The sequence below is a fragment of the Tupaia chinensis genome, unplaced genomic scaffold (assembly GCF_000334495.1).
Source record: "Tupaia chinensis unplaced genomic scaffold, TupChi_1.0 Scaffold000090_1, whole genome shotgun sequence".
Taxonomy (NCBI): domain Eukaryota; kingdom Metazoa; phylum Chordata; class Mammalia; order Scandentia; family Tupaiidae; genus Tupaia; species Tupaia belangeri.
Genome location: NW_006159552.1, coordinates 99,430 through 112,483, shown reverse-complemented (window position 1 = coordinate 112,483; position 13,054 = coordinate 99,430). Strand labels below are relative to the sequence as shown.

General features: G+C 44.6%; 1 protein-coding gene across 2 annotated transcripts in view; it reads right to left on the bottom strand.

Annotated features, from left to right (window-relative positions):
- The window catches only part of GMDS (GDP-mannose 4,6-dehydratase), an 806,940-nt gene extending 793,892 nt beyond the window's left edge, over nucleotides 1–13,048 (bottom strand). For both annotated transcript variants that reach the window (XM_006143052.2, XM_014585775.2), the window contains exon 1: nucleotides 12,878–13,048. In XM_006143052.2, the coding sequence (XP_006143114.1) occupies nucleotides 12,878–12,979 (102 nt within the window). In that variant the 5' untranslated portion in view covers nucleotides 12,980–13,048. The remainder of the gene's footprint in view (nucleotides 1–12,877) is intronic.
- Nucleotides 13,049–13,054: the final 6 nt, after the last annotated feature.

The window sequence follows — 13,054 nt, the reverse complement described above, 5'->3', positions numbered from 1 at the left end:
ATTTCTTCAGGCTGAATAACCCCCAAGAAGTAATGTCACATCAAAAGTATTTTCAGCCATAGTCTTGTAACCTCATAATGGGATACAGTAATCTAGAGTCTAGGGGAATACTGAGTGTCCTAAGGGAAGTTCCACCTGGGCCTTGTTAGCAGCACGATGAACAACTCTGCTGTACAGAGGGGGAAAGCAGCGCTCTAGAACAAGGAAGTAGCCTGTCCATAGAAGGGAACAGTTAGTACCTGAACCTGTGGGCTGTCGCGTTCAGGTCACATACAGGCGGGACCAGGGTCCTTGAGAACAACCTACAGCAGCCTCTCAGCCTCTTTCCTGTGCTCTCCACCAGTGGAAACGTGCCTGTCCACGTCTTCTGACACAGGCAGTCTCGCCAGTCCTTTCACCCAGGCCACCCACCATGCAAGCTGTGGCCCCAGGCCCCAGGAGCCTAGCCCAGGATCTGAGGACCACATTGAGGCCACTGGCTTTCAATCCTTTGCCAGAAGAAACAGGTTTCTGGACAGAAAACGGCACTTCGCTCTAACCACTTTCATCTCCTACCTGTAAGTGCCCTCGAAGGAGAACTGAAAAGAATGCGGAGGCATTACAATCCTAAAATGACACAGTCCTGTACCTGCCTAGCCCATACTAAGACATACAAGCCCAGCATGCACTCATGCTAACACCACCCAACTGGTGTGCTAATTCTCACATATCGGGGAGTCTTCAGAAAGTTCACTGAAAATGCATAATTCCATAAAACAAAAAAATTGTACGGACTGCATTTTTTTTTTTTTTAAGTTTTGCTATAGGGCACAAGCACTCACCAAAGACAGAGAGAAAAGGGGAAAGAAAGAAATCACCTCCAGGCGAATGGCCACAACCACAATTCCTTCTCAGTTCTCTTCTTGGGATTTTGGGGCCCACACAAACACATGACTGGCATGATTTTCAAACTGCTGGGTCCGGGACTCAAACCATGCAATCAGCCACGTGGAATGCAGTGCCTTATCCTCCATGCCACCGGTTGGGCCCCCAGGTTGCATTATTTTTGCACCAATAAACTCAAATTTTAATTCCACTTTCCACAAACTTTTAAAAATTACTGGATGGCACATATGCTTGCCAGAGAGAGCACCCTCCAATGCGGCATGGTCATGCCAAATCCCCTTTCCTCCGTATCTCTTTCCACAAGGATTTGGGGCAAGTACACACACACACACATGCACACTCTCTCTCCCAGAATTTTTCGTTCTTTTTTTTTTTTTTCAATTTTGCCCAAGGGCAAATATGTTCAAAGAAGATAGAGAGAGGGACCAGCAATTGGCGTATTGGCTATGTCGCTGAACTCCCATGTAGCCAACTGCGGTTCAAGTCTTGGACCTGGTGGCTTAATCTCATGCAGGGCACATGTGCATGCATTCCCAAGATCCCGAGAGAATGGAGGAGAAGGGATTGAGCCGGCCCGGGGGTGGGGAGGTGGGGGACTGATTTCTCCATTTCTACCTCTGTCTCTGCCTTTCTGGTGAGTGCATGCCCTATAGCAAAAACCTCTCCAAAAAAAAAACAAGATAGAGAAAGACAAAGGGAAATTTTGTAAGAGAGCTCCCCCACACCCCGCAGGGGGGAAGAGCCACAAGACAATCCCTTTTTCTCCCATTTCTTCCTCCTTTGGGGACTCTGGGCACACAAGCACACACACTCAGCATATTTTTCAAGCCACTGTGCCCAGGACTCGAACAGCACAGTCAGCCTGGATCATGTTCATTGGAGGCATGTACAGGGAGGCCCTGGGACCTGGACCAGGTCAACCATATAGGATCCAGAGGCCACAACCCCATGGCATAGGCTGTCCCTCCTGGCGTACTTTTCAATCCTAGAGGTTAGATCTGACCTGCAGCCATTCCGCCATGTGGGACCCGGCTTTCTATGCCCAGCACTTAACTGCTGCCCCATGGGGCCAGCCTGAAGCCCCTCATATGTACCAGCTTAAATAAATAAATAAATAAATTATTTCTTGAAAGCAGCAAACTTGTACAGTTTGTCCACAAACTGGCCAACAGAGTCAATTTGACAAACACACAGTCTGACTTGATACCTAAGATAAAGTCCTGTGAAAAAACTAGTGCCTTAAGGGGCCTAAGGCAATTCTGAAGTTCTCCTAGTCTCAGTTTCTGACAGTAAAAAATATGTCCCAACTGGGATGTTGTGAAAGAATTTATGCAAAGTGCCTGGCATGCTACCCGGCAGGCAGTAACGCTTCTATCAAGAGGTACCTTTTTTCTGTACCCACCCCCAAATAATTACCTACAAAGTGTCCTGAGTCCTATTTTTTTAAAAAGGCAACATTTTTCCTCATTCCTTATGCCTGGTTCTTTTTTGTATTTTTTTTGGTTTGGTTTGGTTTGGTTTGGTTTTTGCTTGCCAAAAAACAAAGGGAGTAAGCTTGCCAGAGAGAAGCGAGAAAAAATGAGAAGTCTTCCCCAAGGAGGGTATAGTCACACCATAATCCCTTTTCCTCCAGTCTCCTCTCAGGGTCATGGTCATGCCACACGACCATGACCCAGGCTGGCTGAAGCTGCGGGTAGATTATAGCATGGGGACCCTGTTAGAGTGACTCAAGCTGCTGGGCCCAAGGCCTGAACCATGCTTCTGGCCATGCGGGATCTGGCACCTTAAGCTCCTTGCCACTGGCTGGCCAGTGCCTGGTTCTTTACATGGAATCACAACCAAGCAAGTCCAGTTTGGGTTCACATTCAGTGATCACTCATGTCTAACGAAGTGAAGCAAAGACTGCTCGAAGGACAGGTGGGTGGAGGACTCTACACCTCCAAGACAGCCATTCAGGATCACAAGGATGAGTAACAAAAGTGATGGAGTTCATCTGACAAATCAAGTTGGGAACTAACAAAAGTCAGCCTCAATTTTAGCCTTGGAGGCCTGAAACCAAACCTGGAGATGAGCAGCACTGGGCCCTCCTAGGTCAAGAATGAAAAAGGCAGTTCTCAAATAAGATGGGAAGTTCTGGAGGCAAAAGACCAGGTAAGACAACATATGGCTTAGACTGAACAGTGCACATTCAACAGTGCACATCTATGGGGCTAGATGGTGGTGCAGCAGGCACAGCTGGACCCACATGGCAAGGTCATAGGTTCAGGTCCCTGGGCCTCCCTGTACGTTCCACACATGACCATGATCCAGGCTGGCTGAAACTGTGGGTAGATAAACGGCATTGGGACCCTGTTATGGCTGCACCTCCCTCCCTCTCTTCCTCTCTCTCTCTCTCTAGAGATGAACTTTAAAAAAAAAAAGTCTATAGTGAACCTCTTTAGTCCTTACAATTGCATTAATTTGTCTAGTAGATCAAATACTAGATTCCTAATTAACTGCTCTAAGTCCCTCAATCTTTCAAACTACAAATATTTTGTTTAAAGATATGTTAACGACGTCAGCAGGTGGCATGGTGGTTAAGGACTCCCACAAGGCCAAGTCCTGGACCTGGCAGCTTTCTTTCTCCCCTTCCCCCCCCCCCTTCTCTTTCTGGTAAGCACACATGACCTAGAGCAAATTTTAAAATAATAATAAACAAAATTAAATAATTCTTGAAAAAAGAAAGAAGTTAAGAGCTAGCCCAATAGCCTAATGGTTAAGGGAGCCAGATCTCACAGGGCTCACTATGGTTCAAATCCCAACTTGAAAAAACATGGCAGGCACATGTGCATGAGTGCCCAAAATCCCAACAGGAAGGAAAGATGGTAAAGGAAGTGCAGAATGATCATGCCCCATTAGAGGGTGCTCTCTCCCTGTCTCTGTCTCTTTCAGGAGAGTGCACACACCGTTTGGCAATTAAGAAAAAGATATTAAGTGTTATATAAAGTTAATAACATATTCATTTTATCTTATATATTGCATAGATTCAACTACCTTTCAGAGGCAGATTTGTTAACTATTCTATAAAGCACTGTAATACACATGGTCTCTCACACTGATGCTTCTGCCTCACTGCAATCTCTCGTGTGTGTGTGTGCGTGTGTGTGTGTGGAGAAGAGGGGAGGGAGGTTCCAGGGGAGAGTGCTGACCAGAATCCTAAAACAATGGACAAATGACCTAGCAGCCAAGAGTCAACCTTAATTTTACCAGAACTTAATTTACCAGAACTAACTTGCTGTGTGTCCTGAACAAATTCCACATTCTCAGTCTCCTTTCTGCCTCTATATAACAATGATCACTTAATTCCAGTTCTAAACTCTCAATATGAAATCCAAGGGAATTTCTTTTTAAATTCAGTGGTTAACAGGAGCACGAAGAGTAGTGAATCACAGAAAACGGACATGTTATTTTTTCCCCTTAAATGCATAAATTCCAAGTCCTTTAAATCTGAAGGTATAACAATCATTTCATTTCCAAAAAGTCAACTTATCTGTCAGGTGTTCATTCTACCCTATTTTCCCCAGTCCCCTGGCAATGTCTCACTTCTACCCAACCAACAGGAACACAGAACATTGTATTTCTGTGGATACACATTTCTATCATTTCTGGCCAAGGTTTTTGCAAGAGAATAACCATCAGTAACTAAAGACTAATATAATTATGAAGTATTACGAGTACTCTTTAGTAATACCATATGTCAGGAGAGGTAACTGATTAAGACACCTTTATCTGCCCTCAAAGAGACACACTTCTGTAAAGAAATAGCATGAGTGTCATCACACTCATCCCTCTCTCAGGCAGACGTCAATCACAGGCATCTTCCGGTTGAGCTAGATGCAGTCTGGGCTTCAGGATTCAGCCATTCCTAACCAAGTGAGTTTCAGCAGACCCCCTCACATTTCCCTGCACTTCCACTCCCACAGTGATTATTCTAATTCCTACGCTGGAAGGTAAAACTCTCTGGAAAACTGAACATGGATTAGAAAGTAAAACCCTAAGAGGTGATTTTTTTATCTACACAAGAGATTATTCTGATACCTATACTGAAATATAGAAAATTGTGGAAAACAGGATATGGATTAGAAAGTAAAAACCACAGAAGGTAATGTCCCTGTCATGTATTATTTTCAATAGAAACATTGTTTAAAGAGTTTAAGAAAAACTGAAAAATGGCATTTAATGCCCATTCTCAATTACCATTTTTTTTTTTGAGAGGTTTTTGCTACAGGGCGCATGCATTCACCAGACAGAGAGACAGAAAGCGAGAAATCACCCCCCAAGGGGGATGGCCACACTGCAAACCCTTCTCCTCCATTCTCCTCTCGGGATCTTGGGCACGCACGCACACGCGTCTGGCATGAGTTTAAGCCACCGGGTCCGGGGCGCGAACCGCGGTCGACTATGTGGGAGTCCAGCGACGTAGCCATTACGCTAACTGCTGGTCCCCTCAATTACCATTTTCTTTTTTGTTTTTCTCTTTTTGTTTTTTTGCAGTCTGAAAACGGCCACTCTGTTTATTTACTGTCATGGTGGATACCTTAGTTCATCCTTCTAATAAGTCTGTTGATCTGGTTTTCCCTATTGCCAGCATCTCCACCTTCTACAAAATGTGTGGTCTTTTTCTCCATTCCACCTCGTGGAGAAGATCATTTGAAGGACCACTGGAAGTTATTTACTTCTTTCAAGCACTTTCCAACAGCATTTTCATGAATCAGATCCTCCATGCAGATGATGCCAAATTTACCAAGAGATCAGACAATCAGAGTTACCTGTCAAAGCAATTCGCTTATTGATTTTTGCCACCATGCTTATAGATTAGTTTATTTACTGACTTCAGGTTCAGGTACCTTCATGCGATACTTGGTTCCACAATTATCAGCATGTTAATGGAGGCCTTGTTGAGCTTAACGAAGGTGCCATTGAAGATCTGAAGAGGCAAAGATGCTGCAACATCTTTCGGACCTTTGGGCTTACTCCATTGATACCTCTGATCCTGATGACAAAACGCCAATTTAGTTCTGCAGGTACATAGAAGTTGCCAGCTTTTCTTGCCATCCTGGCCATGTGAATCTCAGTTTAGTACATCTGTCTCTATTTCTTATGATAGTGCTTAGCTTCTTCATAGATAAGCTTCCTCCTTGCTTTTCAAAGCATCTTTTGAGCAAACCAATTTCTCAGGTGCTTGATCTTCAGTTCCACAAAATTCCTTTGCTTTTTCTTAAGGGTTTTTGGCACAGCAGGAACTTTTTTCTTGGTGACTTCCGTAGAGGGAGCCTTTTGCTTAGTTTCTGCCGTAGCAGGAACCTTCTTTTTCTTCTCTTGAACACCCTCCATGATTCCAGTCGGAAAAGAGGACTCGATTACCATTTTCTAACCTTCTAAAATAATTCTTTATTGTCAGAGGGCGCATGGTTCACAGGGTAGGGGTGGGAGGACAGACAGTGAAAGGGAAAGTGAGAAATCACCTCCCAGGAGGGATGGCCACACCACAATCCTTTCTCCATTCTCCTCTCAGGATTTTGGGCTGCACACAAGCATGCACACACACCAGGAGTGATTTCCAGACCACCAGGTCCAGGACTTGAATGGAGATTGGCCATGGAGTCCAGCACCTTAACCACCACACCACCTGCAGGTCCCCTAAGTTAATTCTTAAATGAAGTGGATGAAAACTGTATGAGTCACGTGAGTTAGTAAATCAGGTTATCCATTTTTACATATAGTCTCTTTAAATGTCAGGGTTCTATTATGGCAGCTAGACTGTGTTCAAAAGAAATGAATAAAAATAGTTCAAATTAAAAATATGATTGCTATAGTGTGAATGTTCCCTGAAAGTCCACGTGTTCCATCTTGCTTGCATTGTAAAGGTGTTAGGCAAAAATTTACTCCATCGTGGTGTTGGGTGGAGAGGGTCTTTAGAGTGTGCTAAGGCCATTAGGGAAGGGCCACTATGACTGAGTTCAATTAGGTTTAAAAGAGGGAGAAAGGAGCACCATATAGGCAGCAATGTATGGATGGCTTCTCTGCTCAAGATCCTGCCCCCACCATCTTGTAGCCTCCTAGAAATTGGTTCCTGAACCCTGGACCTCCACACCACGAGGTGAATAAGCCTCTATTCTGAAGAATCAGTTTCAGGTATTTCTGTGAACAGGGCAATAGTGGACTAAGACAATGGCCATCAAAATAAAATCTGAAACAAAACCTCATGTCTGAAATAACCTGACCATGGTAAGTCAAAGGGCCCATTCCCTTCATCTATTCAAGACTTACCTGCATTTTGTTCTCTTCAACCTGCAGACAAGTCACCTCCTTTAGACCATGCCGACTAGCTAGTACACTGCTTAAAGAGAAATGCTTTGTCTTTCATGCTTTATGGTGAAAACTCTACATTTGAGTTGATAATGGTTTAAATGTTTGACCAGATCTAAACCACTTCCTGAAGCAAATCAAGGCCTACTAGCAGGTGAGAAGGACCTCATTATGTCACCGATATTAACCCTACTATCAAACACACATAGTATTCAAAGTGTAAGGTGTTTAAAAAATACATGGAAGATAGTCTAATTCCATCTCCCCACAATTTTCTGAAGTCCCTTTGTACAATTCTCTTCGCAACAGCACTAACTAATGTACAATTCTCATGTGCCACAACCCTAGCAGAGACTAGCTTGAGAGAACTGATATTTAAAAGGGAAAAATACAGACCCTCTAATCATTGAACTCTCCAAAGTCTCTATAGAGCAAGAAGTATGCTTTTTACCTTTCATTGAGGAATTATGAAAGAGTATTCCATGAAGATGTTTCTCTGCCTTCTTTTAAAAACTACCATCTAGGTTAGCGTCATAGACTAGAGGTTAAAGGAACCAGATCCTACGTGACTGATCACAGTTCAAATCCTGGCCCAGCAGCTTGAAAAACACCCTAGCCACATGTGCATGCATGCCCCAAATCCCAGAAGGATGGAGAAATGGCAAAAAAGGGATTGCAGTGCAGTGTGTTCACACTCGATGGGTGGGTATTTTCTCCCTCTCTTTCTCTGTCTCTGTCTCTCTCTCTCTGCTGAGAGCACATGCTCTCTAGCAATTGTTAAAAAATATATTAACAGAAACTTCCATCAAGTCCATTGTATGTCATGTTGTTCTAAGTCACTGTTTAAAAGTGAAACCCCTGTGAAAATATAGTACTAATAAATGTTTCTCTTACCTACGCACTTTTCTTGTTAGGAAGTTTGCATCTGAATTTTATGCTTGACTGACAACAGCTGTCATCAGCCCTAGGTTTCCAGCATACTACCATTTTTCTACTGCCTTCACTGCAGATTCCTTTTTTTTTTTTTTTATGATGGCCAATGACACATTTTTCTTTATTGAAACCACTTCAAAATCTTTTTTGAAAATTATATAAATTTTTAAAATTAATTTTCCTCTAGCTATTACTATAGATTTGTCCCCAGTGTCCCCCCAAATCTCTCCCCTAACACTCCTGCACATGCTGTTCACCCAGAACACAATCCCTTTTATTTCCAGCATTCGCTCACTTCTGGAATCCTCTGGCTGAATGAACTACTCATCTGGTCCCTAACAGTCTTGTACAATGCTTGTTTCTTCATGTGTACTGTCTTTTCATGTGCATAATCTTTAGATCCTCAAAGACTGAGTTCCTAATAGACAGAGACTATATCCCCAGCAGCATCAAAACAAGCTCTGCACAATGAATACACAGTAAAGATGTTTTCTTTTATTTTAAGAATTATTTTATTGTTGCTGTTACTCTTTAATTTGACCAGAGAGAGAGAGGGAAAGTGAGAAAGCAAGCCACCAGATCCAGGACTCGAACTGCGGCTAGATATGTGGGAGTTCAATACCTCAACCACCATGTCACCTGGTGGCCCCCAAAAGGTTTCTTTTAACGGAAAAAGTCAGTCAACATTTTTAAAAGCCCATTAGACAAAGCCATATGGGATGTAAGAGGCTGAAAATTAGATTTTCTTTTTATCTTACAGTGGTTTATAATCCCCAAAACAGAAGATTAATATAAATTACCTATACAACCAACAGGGAGTACACATGTATAAATACAAAGAAAGTTGTTGGAATGGCTGCATTGGCAGGACTGGTCTGAGAACATTAGTAATTTTATTTAAAAGGAATTAAGACTTGTAAGGCCATTCATCCACAAATAATGACTTCAAGAAGTACAAAGGCAACTACATTCAAAGAACAGCAAGAACATTTCCACAAGGGCAGTCAAGAACAGCAAACATGAGACACGGAAAGGAGCCTTGGGGATGGCTAGCACGGGGTCTTGGAGGCAACAATGCCGAGTCAGCCTGGGTTTCTTTAAAGGTGACTTACTAAGGTACTCACTCTGGGTGCCAGCCAGTGGTGCGATGGTTAAGATGGCTGGATCCCATATGGCCAACTGCATGGTTCATGTATGGGACTCGGCAGCTTGAGAAAACACACTGGGCACATGTGCATGTGTGCATACATGTGTACCTGAAACCCTGAGAGATCCAAGAAAGAATTGTGGCATGGCCATTTACAGGGGGGGAGGGGTTTCCTGCCATCTCCCCTCCCCCCATGAGTGCCCATACCTTAGAGAAAACTAAAATTTAAAAATAGAAATAAGGGGGACCAGCAGTTAGCGTAATGGCTATGTCACTGGACTCCCAAGCAGTCGACTGTGGTTTGAGTCCCAGACTTGGCGGCTTAAACTCACACCGGGCGCATGTGTGTACATGCCCAAGATCCCGAGAGGAGAATGGAGGAGAAGAGATTGCGGCGTGGCCATCCCCCCTGGGGGGGAGGGGGCGGATTTCTCGCTTTCTGTCTGTCTGTCTCTGTCTTTCTGGTGAACGCACATGCCCTATAGCAGAAACCTCTCCAAAAATAAATAAAATAAATAAATAAATAAATAAATGCTTAGCAAGTGAGTAGCTCAGTAAGTTCTCAGGCAACACCATTTAGAAAAAAATGTATAATAAGGTATGAATTTTCACACCCCCTGCTTTAACGTCATAGTCCTCCAGAGATCCTTGATACTCAGTCGCTATCCTAGAAAATAAATAAAAAGCATAGATGAGCAGTAAATTCCACTAGTAAGTATTTACGTGGTGGTTAGACAATTCAGATCTGTGCTAGGGGCTACAGAAGCCAAGGCCACACCTGCTAAGACAGTGACAGAGACAAGCAGAGGGCAGATGATGGAGGGGGGGTGAGGAACACGCAAAGGGGTGGTGGGCGGGATGAAAGGAAAACAAGCAAAGCAGGTGTTTAAAGTTGGAGATGAAAAATTCTGGTAAAGAATGGTATACTGGGGGCCAAAACAGGGTGTAGGTTAAGGCACTGGCCTCTCACATGGCTCATCATGGTTCAAATCCCGAACCTGCCAGCTTGCTTTCTCACTTTCTCTATCTCCTTCTCTCTCTTTCTCTCTCTCTGGTGAGTACATATGCCCTAATGCAAATTAAAAAAACAATGATAATAATACATTAATTTTTTTTTAAAAGAAAGATTTTTGCTATTGGATACATGCGCTCACTGGACAAAGAGACAAATGAAAAATGACCCCCTCGGAGAGGATGGCCATGCCTCAACCCTTTCTCCTCTATTTTCTTCTTGGGATTTTGGGCATGCTCACTCATGCATCCGGCCTGAGTTTTAAGCTGCCAGGTCAGGAATTCAAACTGGGGTTGACCATGTGGGAGTACAGCAACATAACCATTACACCATCTGCTGGTCCCAATAATAAAAATTTTAAGATAATTCTAAAAAACAAAAAAGATATGCTGAGTACATAAGATGTTAGGGCCAGCAAGTGGTGTGGAGGTTAAGGTGGCTAGATTCCACATGGGCAACTATGTGGTTAGAGTCCAGAACCCTGGAGTTCGAAAAACACAACACACTGGGCGCCTATGCATATCCAAAATCCCAGAGGAGAAGGAACAGCAGTGTAGCCATCCTCAGGGGAGAAGAGGGGGTTGTAATTTCTCACATTCCCTCTCTCCATCTCTGTCTCTCTCCAATAAATGCACTGCCTTATAGAAAAATTAAAATTTTAAAAAAATTTTTTTAAAGATACCATATGGCAGTCTTTAGAACTCAGTACCACACAATGGATAACTCTCATAGATCAAAATAGGGTTCCAGGCCTAACCTACACTGATTCATACTGCTGGTCACTTAAATTGGTATAAGCCATACCAATATAGCACATTAAAATCTTAATTAATTTAGGGACCAGCAGTTGACATAATGGCTATGTCAATGACTCCCATGTAGTCAACAGTGGTTCAAGTCCCAGACCCGGTGGCTTAAACTCACACCGGGCGTGTGTGTGTGCATGCCCAAGATCCCAGGAGACTGGAGGAGAAGGGATTGCAGTGTGGCCATTCCCCCCTCGGGGGGGTGATTCCTCACTTTCTATCTCTCTGTCTCTTTCTGGAGAGCACACACACCCTATAGCAAAAACCTCTCCAAAAAAGAAAAAGTCTTTACTAATTTCTTGATACTAAAATTTTTAAAAAATCATACTTTCAAGAGATTCTATAAACTTAATAAACATTTGCACTTCAGCTGCAGTCTGAAAAAGTGGAAAAAGGAAAATCATCTGCAGAAAGGTGCCAACATCAGAAAGTGGAGAGGCCTATCTGTAGGCCCTGTACTACTGCCTGAATGTGTTTTCTCAACCTCAGATCCTTGCCCTACACACCTCTCTTCCCAGTTTTCAAACACCTGTCTTGTAATTACCCTAAATCAAGCAAGATACCGGAGTAACCAGATATGAATTCCAAGATCCAGGAGCTGAAATGGTCGAATATCATGTGACTGCCCAACTTCAATTTATCTTGTTCTAATGCTTGAGAGCTTGGAGAGCAGAATTTCAATCTCAACTGGGCACTTGGGAGCTGACCTGAGGCAAATCGAACATCCTTTCCTCGGTTTCCACATCTATAAAATGAGGATACTCATAGTACCCCCGAGGGGAGTCTGCAGTCAGAAGTAAATGAGTTAATAGTTTATGACTGGAATATGCTAAGTGCAATCAGTGTAAGTTCTTATTATCCTCATCTTTATTTTAGCATTATATTGGTCATCACCAGCAAATACCCAGGAACACCCAATGCACGTGTTCTCCATGGCAGTGGGTGCGCATGAGTTCATCACCACTGTATCTAGAACAGCACAGATCGGGAAAACACGATGGCTGGGCCCTACCTGTTGCAAGGTCTCTAAGAGATGACTGTCACAAACTGGCCCCGCCAAGCCTGCCATGCAGAGTTCCTACACTCAGGACAGCTCCTGACCACACAGGGAATTCACTTCTTCGGACATGGGATCCCAGCCTAACTTTTGGACCAGTCTGTCACATTGAATTCAAACGTGTGCACGTGAATCTCATCAGTAGTTCATGCAATTAAAAAAAAGTGATTTACTTTGCTTTCTACCCCCGCCTAGCCTGGGATTGCAGAGTTTTACTTTCTTTTCTATTTTCTGGAAAACTGGAGAGGGGGAACCCACACAATGAGACACCCTCTTCCCCATTTCCCAGGCATCTGCAGGGAAGCGGCCTCTGCGCTAAGGCAACAGAACCCCGCACACGTGTTACAGGTGACTGGTCCTTTGCCCGTCCTGGGCACGAGGCTCTGCAAAGAGCCAGGTGCATGCTCCGGACTTGGGAGAAACGGGCATTGCAGTCACCTGGCGGAGAGGTGGAACGGCGGTTCCGGCCAGGTGTGAGGACCGCATCCACTAGAGAACCAGTCGCCTTCGTGCACTCAGCACCCAGTGCACGCACCACACCCCTCCCAGCGCACTTCTGGCGCGCGCTCCCAGCAGCAGACCCCTTCCGGGATGCCCAGAGGGCTGTTCCTGGGGACGCCGGAGCCCGGGGAGCGCGCACACATGCCCCGGCGGTCGCAGGCCCCGCTCGCCTCCGCCCCCGCACTCACCTGGCCGGTGATGCCAGTGATGAGCGCCACCTTCCTGGGCTTGCCAATCTCGCCGTCCCCGGAGCCCCGGGCGCTGGGGCAACATGCCGGCGCGTGTGCCATGTCCCGCGGAGGGCGTGCGGCTGAGGGCAGGGCGGAACGGAGCGGAGGAGCCGAGGGGCGCGGGCGGGAGGCCTG